The 16,372-nt window shown below is 46.2% G+C and overlaps 1 protein-coding gene across 1 annotated transcript in view; it reads left to right on the forward strand.

Annotated features, from left to right (window-relative positions):
- Positions 1 to 16,372, forward strand: part of C1H12orf4 (chromosome 1 C12orf4 homolog) — a 74,837-nt gene that overhangs the window by 12,495 nt on the left and 45,970 nt on the right. Inside the window, exons 3-6 of the mRNA XM_040439241.1 lie at positions 3,829 to 3,974; positions 6,707 to 6,888; positions 9,095 to 9,194; positions 10,414 to 10,535. Of these exons, the coding sequence (XP_040295175.1) occupies positions 3,829 to 3,974; positions 6,707 to 6,888; positions 9,095 to 9,194; positions 10,414 to 10,535 (550 nt within the window). The remainder of the gene's footprint in view (positions 1 to 3,828; positions 3,975 to 6,706; positions 6,889 to 9,094; positions 9,195 to 10,413; positions 10,536 to 16,372) is intronic.

A 16,372-nucleotide genomic window follows, 5' to 3' on the forward strand; every position in this document is an offset into this window, starting at 1 on the left:
GACCTGGAAGTCCTACTTTAGTTGGTGCGGGCGGCGACAGCTGTCTCCCGTTCTCTTTTCTTTGCCGCGACTTTTGGCTTTCCTGCAGTCGAGTATGGACCTGGGGCTGGTTCTCAGCTCTCTCCATTCTTTTTCAGCGAAATTTAGCTTCGCTTTCGGCGGTTCTGACTTTTTTTTTGCACGGGGTGGCGCATGCTGCTCCCCCTTTCCGTCCTTCGTCGGATCCTTAGGATCTTAATCTAGTGCTCAACGCTCTCCAATCTTCTCAGTTTGAGCCTTTGCAGCAGGTGTCGCTGCGCTTCCTGTCTTATAAGGTGGCTTTTTTGGTTGCAATTACTTCTATCCGTAGAGTGTCTGAACTCGCGGCTCTGTCGAATCGGTTGCCCTTTCTGATCCTCCATCAGGATAAGGTGGTTCTTCGCCCTGTGCAGTCCTCCCTGCCGAAGGTGTTGTCGGCATTCCATCTAAATGAGGAGATTATTCTCCCTTCATTTTGTCCAGACCCGTCTCATCCTCGGGAGCAGTTTCTCCATACAATGGATTTGGTACGAGCCGTTCGAGTCTATCTGTCCCAGAGGGCATCTTTCCGGCGAACGGATTCCCTGTTCGTGATTCCAGAGGGACCGAGACGAGGGCTGGCAGCGTCAAAGACTTCCATTTTCCAATGGTTTTGTTTGGCTATTGTGGAAGCGTACCACGTTAAGGACCGGGTCCCGCCATTCCGGGTAACAGCTCATTCAGCTCGGGCAGTGGGGGCCTCTTGGGCGGGACATCACGGGGCTTTGGCCCTTCAGGTATGCAAGGCGGCGACCTGGTCGTTTTTGCATACATTTTCCAAGTTTTACAGAGTGCACACCTTTGCATCTTCTGACTCTTATTAGAGTTTTGCAGACAGAGGTTCTCTGATTGGCAGGGGGGTTGACGTTAAGCCTCCCCTTGGGACTGCTCTGGAATGTCCCATGGTCAATGCCTGTGTCCCCCAATGAGACGGATGAGAAAACAAAATTTTTGTACTTACCGTAAAATCTGTTTCTCTTCCGTTCATTGGGGGACGCAGCTCCCATCCATTCTTTTGTTTACGGGCCTGTGTGGTTCTGGGTTTGAACTTAATGTAATTTTCTTGTGTCTGGCTTCTCCTACTGCTTTTGCACTAAACTGATTAGCTTGGTCCCTGTAGGAAGGGTATAGCTGAAGAGTGAGGAGCTTACACTTTGTGTGTTTAGTGTCCGCCTCCTAGCCGTGCTCGTATGGCGGCCCTCAAACAGCGGGTCTGCAATATACAGGCACTGGCAGTCGGATGCAGAGAGTCGAATGGGTCCAGCATCCTCATACAGCGGTCCTACAGTCGCTGCCCGTGCATTGCAGACCACAAGTGCCCAACCGGCACACGTTGTGTGCATGAGCCCTTATGTGTTATTATGTGGACGTGGTATATGAGTATTATGTAGATACTCTGACAGTATTATGTGGGTATTGTATAGTAACATTATTTGAGCACTATATAAGAGTAGTATGTGATACTGTACAGCAGTATTATGTGAATACTCTGTGTTAGTATTTAGGCATTGTAGGGGAGTATTATGTAGAGATACTTTGGCAGCATTATGGGGGAGATTTATCAAAACTGGTGTAAAGGAAAACTGGCTTAGTTGCCAGAAGAAACAGATTCCACCTTTCATTTTTCAGCGCTTCATTGGAATATGAAAGGATCAATCTGATTACCAGATGAAGTCCGTTTTCTTTTACACCAGTTTTGGTAAATCTCCCCCTAAAAGTGTTTATTGTATAGTAATATTATTTGAGCACTGCAGAGTAGTATGTCCAATGGTGGACTGGCCATAGACCCTACAGGGAAATTTCCCAGTGCCCAGGGGGCCACATAAGCACTCATCATGACTGCCAGCTGAGTACATAACGATTTGATCCTCTGAGCATTAATTAATGCTAGGAGCATCAGGTACTTATGCACCTGGCCAGCGGCCGCAGGATGGTGATAGAACTGATTATTGTGGAGGGGGCTGCAGTATTTTGTGCTGCGTTGTGGTATTTGGTTCCTCAGGGGCGGTATTTTGTGCCGTACTATGGTATTGCCAGCCTCGCCTACTTCTGTTGTCCCTGCCTGTTTGTTAGCTGCTCCTACTTGTGTAGACCTGCCTTCTGTCAGTTTGGACCCAGCTCCAACTTGGGGCCACTTTTTTTTAAATCAGATCATTTTTATTGAACATTTTACAGTGTAAATACACGTTTTTCCACAATACATACAAGGATGACATAGAGACATATTGTCCATAGGACTAATAACAAAAAGGGCACCAAATTATGTGTATTAATCCAGTTCCAATCCAACCCCCCCTCCCCATCCCACCCCACCCTAACCTACAAAATACAAAGGCACATTTTTAAACATTTCTATTCAGACATCGAAACGACAGCCATGGATCCCACAATTTTTCAAATTTCGCTGGACATCCACGCTTCTGGTACACCATCCGTTCATAACTCAGCATTGTGTCAACCGCACTTAGGAATTCGCCTAGGATTGGCGGCGCTGTCTGTATCCAATGTAGGGCTATTAACTTCCTAGCGACATATAACATTCTCCCTATAGCTATTTTATGCACCTGCCTAGTGGCCAATTCAGAGACATATCCTAACACACACACTTTCGGGTCAGAGGGTATTCGTACCTTGTATACATCCTGTATTGTCTGACGTACCAACTCCCAGTATCTCCCTAACCTCTCACACGTCCACATCATATGCAACAGATCTGCAGACACCACAGAACATCTTGGACATTCATCCGTGGGTCTGAACCCTATACGAAACAAAAAAAACGGTGTTTTGTAGACCCTATGGACAATAAACAGTTGCGAGAGTTTACGTCCTAACTTGGGGCCACTTTTAGTTCCCAGTCCGCCCCTGAGTATATCATACTCTATAGCTGTATTATCTGGATACTGTATTGTAATATAAATTCGGCTTGGTATGGGAGCCTTATGTAGACATGCTTTGAAAGTATTATGTGGGTATTGTATGACATTATTATTTGAGCACTGTATGAGAAAAGTATGTGATGCTCTGCAACAATATTAGGGAACTTTCACACTAGCATTTTTCTTTTCCGGCATTGAGTTCCGTCTTAGGGGCTCAATACCGGAAAAGAACTGGTCAGTTTTATCCTAATGCATTCTGAATGGAGAGACGGAACTGAATGGCGACGGAACTGCTTGACGGATCACTCTGCCGCAAGTGTAAAGGAGTAGCCTTACGTGGGTACTCTATTGAAATATCATTTGGGCATGATGTAGATGGTATGGGAGTATTATTAGAGCACTTCATGAGTGTAGTATGTCACACTCTATAACAGTATTATATGGGTTCTTTACACTAACATAGGATCGCTGTATATGAGTAGCTTTTACAGGAGTGTCCCCATATTATTTGGACACTATGCCTAATACCTCCCTCCAACCAGGCAAACAGTCCTTGCAGTCCACATGTTCCTTCTGTAAGGTGGACTGAGGCTATTCATAAGCTGTCAGTTGGCAGTAACTTGTTGCTTCTGCGTCTTCAACAGGTGCTTTCAGGAACGAGTCCTATTCCAAGTCTCCAGAGTTATTCTCGTAAATCGCAGAGCCGAAATAATTATCTTAATTAAGCAGCAGGTTCTTGTGAGCGGAGTTACCCATTAAATGGGCAGACAGATGGTTGTGTTTATGTCACATAAAGGTTACATTGCAGATGATCTTCTGCCATCCTTTAAAAGGCCTCATTTCTTAAGTTAACTCTTCATTGCCCTTCCTTTTTTTATTGTCTTTCCCACAGACCTGAAGAAGTCCCTGATCCAGTTTGTTGAGGAGGAAACCATTAAAGATTTTGACAGAGAAGCCGAGCAGGCCCTAGAAGCGGTGAACTTGGGTCAGGTGGATGTTGGAACCTTGGCCAGTACCTGGATGACAGCGTATACAGAGGTGAGATGGGCTGATGATAGCAAAGAGGCCATAGTATCTATGAACACAACTTGTCCTGGCTTCCATCAAGAAAGCTTAAAGGGGCTTTCTCACCATCAACTCTCTTTGGGAGGCCCCATAGTGCACCATGGGAACTCAGCGGTGGTGTGCACTAGCAATGTACTCAGTAGTCCCTTAGAAGTGGATGGAGCGGTGGTCACGTGTGGACACCACTGCTGCATTCTCATGGGGCACTTCGAGACCTCTTTCTCTGGATCCTAAACAGAAGATCCTAATCTGTTAACTCAAAATTCTTATATAGGGTGTATGGAAATGGCTTTTCTGAAGGCTACTTTCACATCTGCATTGTTAATTCCAGTTTTGAGATCTGGCAGAGAATCTCAAAACCGGAGTACAACGGATCCGTGCCACTTAATACATCCAGATGCATCTGTTTCGGCCGGATCCAGTTTTATTAAATCAAAACGGAACAAACTGGATCCGGTATGAAAATCATTGTAAGTCAACGGGCGCCGGATCCAGTTTTTTTGTTAGTGAAAAAAACAGATGCGGCACGTATTGATTACATTGATTTTCATGCCGGATCCGGTTTGTTAAGTATTGATTTAATACAACTGGATCTTGCCGAAACGGATGGTTCCAGACACAAAACCGCAGCTTATAACGGTTTTGTGTCCGGCACAGAACGGATGCGTACTTATGCATCCTGATCAGTTTGACAATGAATGGGGACAAAACTGAACCATTTGGTTCCAGTTTTGTGATCCTCTCCCGGATCTCAAAGCCGGAATTAAAAACGCAGATGTGAAAATAGCCTAAACGAGTCAACCTCTTTAAGCTTTAGTTATGTAACACTGGACATGCCCTTTAAGCACTATTTACTTACAGCCAGAGAACCCTTTTAATTTGTTTTGCTAGTCCGCCTTTAAGCTTTAGCCTCATGCACACGTCCGTGGAACACGGACCGCGTGATACCGGCCTGGATTTCTTCTGCGTGCAGGAGAGCACGGCGTCATTGGTTGCTATGGCACCGTGTGCTTCCTGCTGCCGCCGCAGTACAGTAATACACTGGTATGATCTATACCAGTGTATTACCGCACTGCGGCGGCGGCAGCAGGAAGCGCACGGCGTCAAAGCAACCAATGACGCCGTGCGCTCCTGCACGCAGAAGAAATCCAGGCCGGTATCACACGGTCCGTGTTCCATGGACGTGTGCATGAGGCTTTAACAGCCATATCTGATAGGGTGCTGTGGACACACTGATCAAGAACCACAGTCCTTTCAGTGAAGGTGTCAGACAGCAGTTTACCCCTCAGCTATAAACCTGAATGTTCACATGACAATATGGTTTTACTGGGATGGTTGATATAAAGAGAATGACAAGTAGGGGGCAGTAGAACTTTATGGGAAAAATGGTAATAGAATTTTAAGGTTTAATGTGGGTATTTCCAAAATGAAGTAAATGACATATGGCAGGTACAGAGGTAACAGTCAAAATGGGGTAGCGAAGCCAGAGGCCTGCTGTACTATTACGTGAGACGTTTTTTTTACATCCATTTTGCATTGAGAGGCCAAGCGCTTCAAGCAGAACCATGTGATTAAGGGTCCATTCACACGTCCGTAAGTGTTTTGCGGATCCGCAAAACACGGACACCTGCAATGTGCGATCCGCAATTTGCGGATCCGCATATCACAGACACTATAATAGAAAATGCCTTTTCTGGTCCGCAATTGCGGACAAGAATAGGACATGTTCTATTTTTTCCAGGAACGAAATTGCGGATCCCGAAAAAACGGATCCCGAAAAAACGGATGCGGATCCAGGAAATGTGGATTTGCATCCGTTCCAGCCCCATTGAAAGTGAAAGGGTCCGCAAATTGCGGAACGAATGCGGACCCAAATTACGGACGTGTGAATGGACCCTTACACTGATTGATAAAGGGAATCTGGCACTGGGAGATCCATTCAAAGTTGGGGAATCTATAATCTGCCAAAAAGTACATGTGACATCATTTATTTCTGGTCCTATATTGAGAGGGGGGGGGGGGCTGAGTGTTGGGCACATTGGGATACCGTAAGAGCAAAATAGTCTCCAAAAGTCTAAATGCAACAGTGACAGCGCTCTAAGAGGATCTGACAGCTCTCCTGACTAGTGTTGAGCAAACTTCTTTTTTAAGTTCGGCGTCTAAAGTTCGGGGTTCGGGTTATCGAAGAATCCCAGTATGGATTCTAAATTCCATTATGGTCCATGGTAGCGGAATCCATAACGGGATTCTTCGACAACCTGAACTTTAAACACGAGTTCGCTCAACACTACTCCTGACATGTCTGGAGCTATTCTAGAACACCTTAGAACTGCATTGTGGCATTCCTTCTGGAGACGTGTTGGGTGTCAATGAGAAGTGTCCCCACACAGCCAGGCAGCACTGATTGGACAGTGTCAGATGGCGAAATGACACACACCGTTGACAGATTTCAAGTTAGTAATACATTTCCAGGAGGAGTAACAGAGGAATGACACATTGCAGAGATTGAAGAAAAGATCTCTGAAAATGGTTGTTTCATGGGGAGTTAAAAAATGTACTAAAGTGGACGGGTCAGAATTGGAGAGATTCTCTTTCTTCCAAATGACCTGCCAGCGTTGCCATGTTTATCAGGCTGCTATACGCCTTCTGTCTAGTTCCCTTTAAGCCGTGCTGAGCTAAACTATAGTGAAACTTCCTTCCTGCAGACAACACTAGAACATGCCCGTCCGGAGGATCCGAACTGGGACGAGGATTTTGCCGACATTTATCATGATCTTATCCACTCCCCGGCCTCTGAAACACTACTGAACCTGGAGCACAACTACTTTGTAAGCATCTCGGAGCTCCTAGGAGAAAGAGACGTGGAGCTGAAGAAGTTACGAGAGAGGTGACTTTATATTCTATATACAGTTCAAGCCATTAAATTGGCAAGTCCTAACTGAACTTTGATGTGGTTATAAATCAGCTGAGAAGATCATTCAAGAGAGGAGAAGAGGGGCTAGACGCATAGTCAGGCGGATTTGCTAGTGAATGGCTTTCTGCAGCCTTCTATGTATTGGAATACATGCCAGCTTCAGGAGCTAAACGTGCCAACATTTTTAATAAAAACCTATTGCAAAAATGTTTTTTTTAGCCCAAAATACACTTATTGACAAAAAAATAACGCACCAAGAAGGAGTTGTTGGAATTGAATGAAACTTTCTATGTGTGAAAGTAATGATGATACATGTAAGTGATTACAATATTACAGCGAAAGGAAAGGTTTATTGGAGAAAACTGCGCAATTGAAAGGAGGCACTAGTACCATGTTGAGCCGCCTCCAGTCTGGGTACAAGATGAGATACAGTTGGACATGGAGGCATACAGGTTCTGTAAGGTATCCTGGGACATATTTGCCCCCAGATGTTGCAGCTGGGCCTCTAGATCCTGCACACTCGTAGGTTACTGAATCTGGCATCCTAGCTGGTTACCGGGTAGGCCAAGGAAATGTTACAATCTGGCGGAGACATTCCTGGGAAACGTGTGTAGATGAGCATTATCCTGTGGAGAAATGCCAGATGGAAGCCCTGCCATAAGAGTGGCTGCAGTTAGTGTCCCTTATATCGCTAGGAGGGGTGACCAGCTGTCATATGTGATGGCTCCCCAGATCATCACACCGGCAATTGGGGCAGTGTATCGCTCCACAGCATAGGCAGGATTAAAGAACTCACCACGAGGACCCCATACTGTAACCCATCCATTGCTAGATCCCAAATGGAACCTGGGTTCATCACTAAAAACAATACCAGTTTCCAGTCTGTAGATGTCCTGGTTTCTCATTCATGTCACCACTGCAAATGAAGGCGATAGTGGCTGGCTGTCAACGGCAGGACACATAAAGGGCACTGCGACACCAAATTTCCTTCTGATAAGCGCCTGGAAATGGTTCAGGCAGAGACACGGGTGTGTAATGAAGGTGCGCCTGTGTCTGGATGGTGGGCAATGGAACTGTGTTTGTGCTTTTTGGTGGACCAAATGATCCTCTCCAGAGCCTGTTCCCTGTGTGTGCTTGCTCCCAACACCTCCTAACAGCCTAGATGGCGGAGAAATGACCATTCTACTTCTCTCAGTCCAATGATGCAGCCTCTTCTCAAATTCTGTCATCAGGGCAAAATATTTTCTTCATCTTAGAGGCATGCCTTGCAGTCAATGATCTCTCACCAAGGTGCACTACCCAAAAGTAGCTCTGAGAGCCTTTTTATAGGGCAGAGGGGCTAGACCCAGTGTCTAATCAGACCTAAGCTGCCATCATTTACATATCTGCCTCAGCCATAACTGTATGCTGAGTTTTGCAGCAATCTGACCTTTCTATCTGGTGTGTTATTTTTATTAATTTTTTTGTCAATGAGGGTACATGCAGTTAAATTAAATATTATTTAAAGGTGCCCATAGCCGGTTTACTGCGGCCACCACTAGGGCAAGATTAGGACTGCATGCTGTTTTATTATGGGGCTGTTGTATACAGTAAGCTCCCTCTAGTGGTGGCTGAGGGCAGGCGTATTATAGTAAGTGAGCTCTGTAACAGAAAAACAGAGCTTGGGTCACTGTTAGGATATATTAAGATGCTCTTTAAACCTTAAAGGGGTATTTCCATCACATACAATGGGGGCATATCGCTAGAGGTGGGACCCGCACCTACAAGGAGAACGGAGCTGGGAGAGCTGTGTCTGGGGTCCATTTCCTGGGGTCCTTCCACCACCTAGCGCTGCTCCCATACCAGTGATTGGGAGCGCACCGCGCACGCGCGGGCCCTGCTTCCATTCATTTCTATGGGGCAGACGGAAATAGCCGAGCATTGGTGGCCCCATTGAAATAAATGGAGGGCAGTTGTGCATGCGCAGTGTGCCTCCATTCAATTCCCCGCTCCGTTCTCGTTGTAGGTGGGTGGGACCTGCACCTATCAGACAATGGGGGCCTATCCTAGCGATATGCCCCCATTGTATATGATGGGAAAGTGTAGATAATACACTCCTGTACAATGTATTATATAATCACTGCTCTTGTTTTGCTTGAAAAATCAATTACTCAAAGAATCGTCCATCTTGTCCCTACAGGCAAGGTTTGAAGATGGATAAAGTGATGCAAGAATTGGGCAAGTCATTAAGTGACCAAGATGTCAACTCAGTAGCATCTCAACATTTTGAATCTCAACAGGTAACCACCACTTGGGTATTCTCTATTATGCCCAAGGGGGCAACCATTGTCCATAGATCCTATTAGGGCATGCGGAGACGATCAACACTTGGGACCCTCCTGTGGTGACCAGAGCAAGAGAACTGCTACAGAGTGTCTCTATTTCTGGGGGACTTGGCTCAACCCCATATTACATGATCTCCCATTGATTCCCACTGGCTCTTTGTGATACTACATCTCCCATGAAACAAGGTGTTGCCAGCTTTGATTCTTGCGTTAGGCTTTTCACAAGGCATTTTGTGGCATCCATCAGGAGTATATTTTGGGAGGACCTCCAAGGTTAAACCCTGACAGATGGCATCCATCATCCATAGGCTCTGATTATAAAAGAAAAAAAAGTATACTTTTACATATAAGTATACTTTTTTTAAAAGTATACTTTAACTTTTTTATACTTTTGGATGTCTCTGTGTAGAATAGTGCAACAGACTGTACTATTCCGTATAGCAATGTATACCAGAGGCTAAAGAGTTGCTTTTTTGGCCTCTGTTGTATGGGGTGGTAGGGGCTTATGGATAGATTGATGTGCGCGTGGCTGATAGTGTGGAGCGAATCGAAAAAAATAATACATACCCCATCCATTTGCGCTTGAAGAGGCTGTCACGGCCATCTTGATTGAAGATACCACGCAAAGTCTTGCAAACGGTGAATTATGACATTGTGTGGTGTCTTCAATCAAGATGGCCACGACGGCCTCTATGTGATCAAATGGATGAGGTGAGTATTTTATTCTTTTTTTACCCTGAAAGGTCTAAATGGTAGCCTTAGATGCCGCGATTAGCGATGAACGAGGCATCTGAGGGGTTCAGTGACCGGGGGGCGGCTCGATCGCCATTCCCCTTCATTGCCCCCGCTACATACAAAGAAATGTGCTTCACCATGAAGCGAATTTCTTTATGAAAGTCAATGAAGCAGCTGAATCTAATTTTCCATAACTTCGCTCTTCTCTATTGGATGCCATTCTAATAAATGGCTTTCCAGAAAACACGTGGCGGACTGGGTCATCCACAGTGGGATCTGCTGATATTAGCAGTTCCACTGTACCTCACAGCGGGGGCTCTACAACACTAAACCCCCCCCCCCCCCCCTACTCTTTCACATCTGTATATGTAAAGGGACTGTCTTAGTCAATAAATGGGGATTGAACAACCGAAATACATTTTATTTTATTGTTTTGCAGATGCTGGAAAATAGATGGAGCACAGAGCTGAAGCAGTTATCTACAATCCAGAAGCAGGAATATCAGGAGTGGGTGATAAAATTACACCAAGACCTCAGGAATCCAAACAACAGTTTTATAAGGTGACCATTTCTGGGCAGTGGGAGTAGACATACGCAGTACATATGGTTGATCCCTTATACAGCTGTTGACAACCATTGATCCAGGACCATGGGTGTATAGCACAGCTCCAGACTGGAAGTGCAGAGTCATTTATTCCACCTCTATAGAGTGGTTGTCATCAGAACAGGATATGGAGGGAGATTTATGGAGCGCCTTCATACTCGGACCTGTATTCATGTGATAAGTAGGACTAAAGGTGCATTTAAACCGGGCTAGCAGAAGTCAATTTTTGGGAAGTGTTCCTTCCCGACAGTCGGCTGCTTGTTACGTGGCGGTGAAGTGCTGAGCTTACATGCAGCAATTACCTCCGCAGTATGCGATCGCTCGTCCCCATACAAAATCATTGCTCCTGGGCAGTAGAGTCCTGCCTCGGAACGATGATTGAGGTGTCCATACCAACGATCATTTCACCTCATGAACGAGGCTTAACCGCCACGTTGATCAGATTAAAAAAAATATTTAGGTGGAGGACCTCTTTAATACAGTGAGGCAACAGACATCAACTGGAGAAGTATCATGTATCTGCATTGAACTGAAATAAACAGTGTATTGTAAAGTTTCAGAACTTTAGCTTTTGCATTACACCAGAGAACCCACAGTTTTTACTGTGCTGCATGAAGGATTGTGCAGTCCAAGGCCAGCACGTTCAGCTGTCAGGAGACAGTTGGACACCCAGAGCAGAGTCTTTTTTACCTGTTTGATCTTTGTATTAAGCACTGGGTATACAATAGAACCAGCGCCAATACCACTGTCAATATTGGTCTCAGCGATCATGTCATAATCGGGACAATTGAGAAATGACAGAGCATATCCGGAGTATGGCGTTATCAGGGTTGTTTTCCTCTCTGTGTGTTATATAGGGAAAATGTGCAGTGTAAAAATGAAGAAATCATGTTCCCTAAAGGTCAAGTAAATCTCAGAAAAAGTTAAAAGTAAAACAAAAAGTCATAAAATAATTATATTTTAAACAAATAGGCATTTATTATAATCATTTAAAAAGGTTGTCAGTGTTATTAAAAGCTAGCATTTACCATAAAATTACCAATAAACGTATACCATATTTTTGGACTATAAGACGCAGTTTTATCAAGTAAGAATCTTGCTAAAAAGTGCCTCCATCGTATACCGTAGTCTGCAGTCACTGTGTTTATGTACTGGCCTGATGTCTTACTCATCAGCAGGGACCTTCAGCATTATTTTAGAGCTTGAGGCTTGTTTAGGCTGAAGTATGCCAGGGTTGCCTAGGCAACCATAATGCTTTCAGCAGAGAGCGCTCACTGTCTGCAGCGTAACGGGTGGGCTGATTTAACCACTCATATCTCTGGATCAAGAGATATGGTTCTGGTCTTGTTTGAAAGCTGATAGTCTAAGCTTTAAAGTAAGATCAGAATCACACAATTTTCTTATCCGTATCATTGGGGGACACAGTCTTGACCTTGGGTATAGCTATTGCCACTAGGAGGCGACACTAAGCAAAAAAAAGTGATAGCTCCTCCTCTTAGCTATATCCCTCCTGCAGTCACTGAGCTAATCAGTTTTAGCTTAGTGTCCGTAGGAGGCAGACCTCCCTGCTTTGCAGGTCTGCTGAATTTTTTCTTTTCATTCTTCAACATTTTTCTCTTTTTCTTTCCTTTAGCTGGGCTGAGGGCAGTCTCCAAGCTGCCTGCGTTCCCACCCAGGAGATGGGAGTCCAGGGGGTCCCCAAGCCCACTGCTTGTTCCCAGTCTCCAGAAGGCAAGGAGGACCAGAGGTTCCTGTAAAAACCTCTGTCTCCCGCTAGCTTTCGGGTCACCAGGTCCGGTCTCCACCAAAGTCCCCTTTGATACCGGTGTAGCTACCCTCACCAGGGGGTAACACACCGAAGCTGGTGACCCGGCTGGAGCCAGGGGAGCAGAAAACGCCAGACGAGGGAGTATTCTCTCAGTCCCCAAGGCCCCCATTCCTCCTCCCTCCCCCTCCAGGTTTTTTCATGTGAATATCCCCCACGGAGGCCTACTTACCTCTACCTGAGGCCTCAGTTTCGGCAGGTGTCCCTTCCCCTGGTGTAGTAATTGCTCTAGCCCCACCAGCTGCCAGTACGCTCCGCCCCTGCCTTCTGATTAACCCCTCCCTTGCCTCAGTGCTACTGTGCTGAGGAAAGTGCTTCTAGGCTCTCTGCTGAGGCTTGCAGTGCTGGTTATTAGTACAGATGGATGTGGGTGCAGTTCCCTTGGTTAGAATTGAGCTGTATATAAAAAAAAAAGTCTATATATTTATATATTATTAACCCTTGGAGCTATTTGGTCTGTCGGAACCTAGTTCCCATGCCATTCTGTAGGCAGAATTTCTTTACCCTACTGCTGCATACATAAGTCCTATAGCGTAAGCGGAATCCTGGTGCTATGCCGGATACCGCACTCCCTGTAGCTTGCCCTCTTTTTATAGGCGGAGTAGTTACATGGTAGCATACCCTCCTTCCATAGGCCCTTCTTGCATAGGTGGAGTAATTGCATGTGCTCTGGATGCCGTGCACCCTGTAGCATTACCCTCCTTCCCTAAAAGGCAGAGTAATTGCACTTGCACTGGATACCGTACAGCCTTTAGCATTACCCTCCTTCCATAAAAAAGGCGGAGTAATTGCACTTCCAATGGATACCGTACAGCCTGTAACATTACCTCCTTCCATAAAAGGCGGAGTAATTGCACTTACACCGGATGCGGTACTTCCTTTAGCATTACCTCCTTTCATAGGCGTTGTGATTGCACCTACAATGGATACCGTACAGCCTTTAGCATTACCCTCCTTCCATAAAAAAGGCGGAGTAACTGCACTTACACTGGATCCTGTACTGTCTATAGCATTACCTCCTTCCAGAGGTGGAGTAATTGCACTTACACTCAATGCTGTACTGCCTGTAGCATTACCTCCCTCCATAAGGCGGAGTAATTACACTTACAATGGACACCGTACAGCCTGTAGCATTACCTCCTTCCATAAGGCGGAGTAATTACACTTACACTGGATCCTGTACTGTCTATAGCATTACCTCCTTCCATAAGGCGGAGTAATTACACTTACACTGGATCCTGTACTGTCTATAGCATTACCTCCTTCCATAAGGCGGAGTAATTGCACTTACAATGGATACTGTACAGCCTGTAGCATTACCCGCCTTCCAGAGGTGGAGTAATTGCACTTACACTCAATGCTGTACTGCCTGTAGCATTACCTCCTTCCATAAGGCGGAGTAATTGGATACTGTGCAGCTTATAGCATCACCCTTCTTCCATAGGTGGAGTAATTGCACTTACACTGGATCCTGTACTGTCTATATAGCATTACCTCCTTCCATAGGCGGTGTAATTGCACTTACATTGGATGCTGTACTGCCTGTTGCATTACACTCCTTTCATAGGCGGAGTAATTTACATTTGCACTGGATAACGTACAGTCGGTAGCGTTACACTTCCTTCTTAGGCAGAGTACTTACACTTCCATTGGGTACTGTATAGCCTGTACCATTAACCCTTTTTCCATAGACAGGGTAATAGCACTTCCATGGGGTACCGTACAGTCCGTTCCATTATTCTCTTTCCATAGATGGAGTAGTGCCACTAACTCTGGACACGGTACAGCCGGTAGCTTTACCCTCCTCCCATGGGCGGAGTAATTGCAATTCCAGTGGGTGCCGTTCGGCCGGTAGCATTACCCTCCTTTTTTAAAGGACGGAGTGTTTTCACATTTCCTAGGCAGAGTATTGGCACCTTCAGTGGGCTCCTGTACATCAGGTAGCATTGTTCTCCTTCCATAGGCGGACTAGTTACACCACCACGGAATACCAGAAGTCCTGTAGCACTACCCTCCTTCCATGGCAGAGTAGTTGCACTATCACTGGATCCTATGCTTCCGCTAGCATTCCTCTCCTTCCGTAATAGGAGTATTAGCACTTACTCCGTATACTGTACATTTTGTGGTATTACCCTCTTTGTATAGAGTAGTTGCTCTACCACTGGTTCCTATACAGGCTATTGCATTACCCTCCTTCATTGGGTGGGAAACTGCACTTCCGCTGGATACCATACGTCCGGTTGCATTACCCCCTCCGCAGGCGGAGTAATTACACTAATACTGGTTGTCATCTGTCCTTTCGGTTTTCCCCCTTCAATAGGTGGATTAGTGGCACCACAATTGCATACTGGAGATCCGGTAGCATTACCCTCCTTCTATTGGTGGAGTAGTTGCACAACCAGTAGTGCTTGCACTACCAGTGGACCGGATATATTGTCGGGTTTCCCTCTTCAGTCAGCGGAGTGATGCTCTATAGCATTTTCCGTCTTTCTTAGGTGGGACGGTATCTGACAGGCTGTGGACTCAACATGATCGACATCCATTCTCTGTCAGTAGGTGGAACAGATGCGCTGCTTGTCATTTTTCTTGCTCCTCAAGTGGAGGATGGCGCTAGCACCATATTCTGGGTGTGTACTGCTGTTTGGCCTCATTCTCAGGGGGAGCCTCTCCTCTGGTCCTGGAAACCATAGTTGGGCTATGGCCTCCCCCTATGAGGCAGCATTGTGCTGGCCATAGATTTTATGACTACTCTTGTTCCGTGCCCCTACTGTGTGAGTCCGTCCCAGGGGGAGTATTTCTGTTCATCGGGATTCGTCCCCCTTCTAGGGGTGGAACCTTCTCGCTAGTTGTAGCTGTGATTGTGCCTACATTTCCTTATCACATGTGGCACCATGCTCATGTTCTGCCATCACCAGGTGCGATAGATCCTCCATGCCTTATATGTATGGTGTTCCTGAGGTGCTGGCTGACAGGTACTCTTATTCCCTATAGTGCTGTCATCTGCCCATACCAGGACAGGTTTCAGCTGATTTGCTCACTTCTCGTGGTATTAGTACGGCTTTCGGTGCATGGTATAACCTGCCGATTTCTAGGGTGCAGGCTTTGAGCCTTTACAGGTAGTGCATTGCCTCTACCTTCTATTACGGTGACAGCATCAGCGTTGCCTCCGTGTGGTTTTGGGTATGCACTTATTCAGTGCAGGGCGAGTAGTTGCACTTTATCCACATACTGTTACTGCCTGCTCGGCTAGTGTTCATAGCCATTGGGGGCTCGTATGCCCCCTTTTCTGCTGTGAGGTTCCTGTGCAGGTGGTGCTGGTCCAGGTTCTCTAGCCCTGACTTGTTCATCATGGTCCCGCTGGCGTGTTCTCCTCTGGTAGTCCGGTATGGTGTGTGGGGCCTCTGCCTTCAGACATCCCTACTTCCTCCCCCATGGGGGGCAAGTTTTGTCACATCTGCAGTTCTTTGGCCCTTGATATCCAGACACTATTCTTTTTCAGCAGAATTTTTCTTCCCTTTCTGCGGTTCGGAACTTTCTGCAGGGGCTTACTGGCTTCCGTTGAATTCTTGGGACCTTAATCGGGTGCTCAACGCTCTCCAGTCCTCTCAGTTTGAGCCTTTGCAGCAGTTGTCCCTTCGCTTCCTGTACTGCAAGGTGGCCTTTTTGGTGGCAGGCTTTTTCATCCATAGGGTTTCGGATCTAGCGGCTCTTGCCTGTCGGTCGCCCTTCATCATCAGCGGGCATCTGGTTTGGATTCGCATCTATCTGTTTCAGACGTCCTCTTTCTGACGGACGGATTCATTATTCGTCATTCCGGAGGGACCGAGACTAAGGCTGGCAGTCTCCAAAGTTTCCATTTTCTGATGGATTCGTTTGGCTATTGTGGAAGCGTACCGCATCAGTGGACGGGCTCCACCCTTCTGGGTTACTGCTCATTTTGCTCGGGCAATGGTTGGGCAGTACATCATG

This window comes from Bufo bufo, chromosome 1, assembly GCF_905171765.1.
Source record: "Bufo bufo chromosome 1, aBufBuf1.1, whole genome shotgun sequence".
NCBI lineage: Eukaryota > Metazoa > Chordata > Amphibia > Anura > Bufonidae > Bufo > Bufo bufo.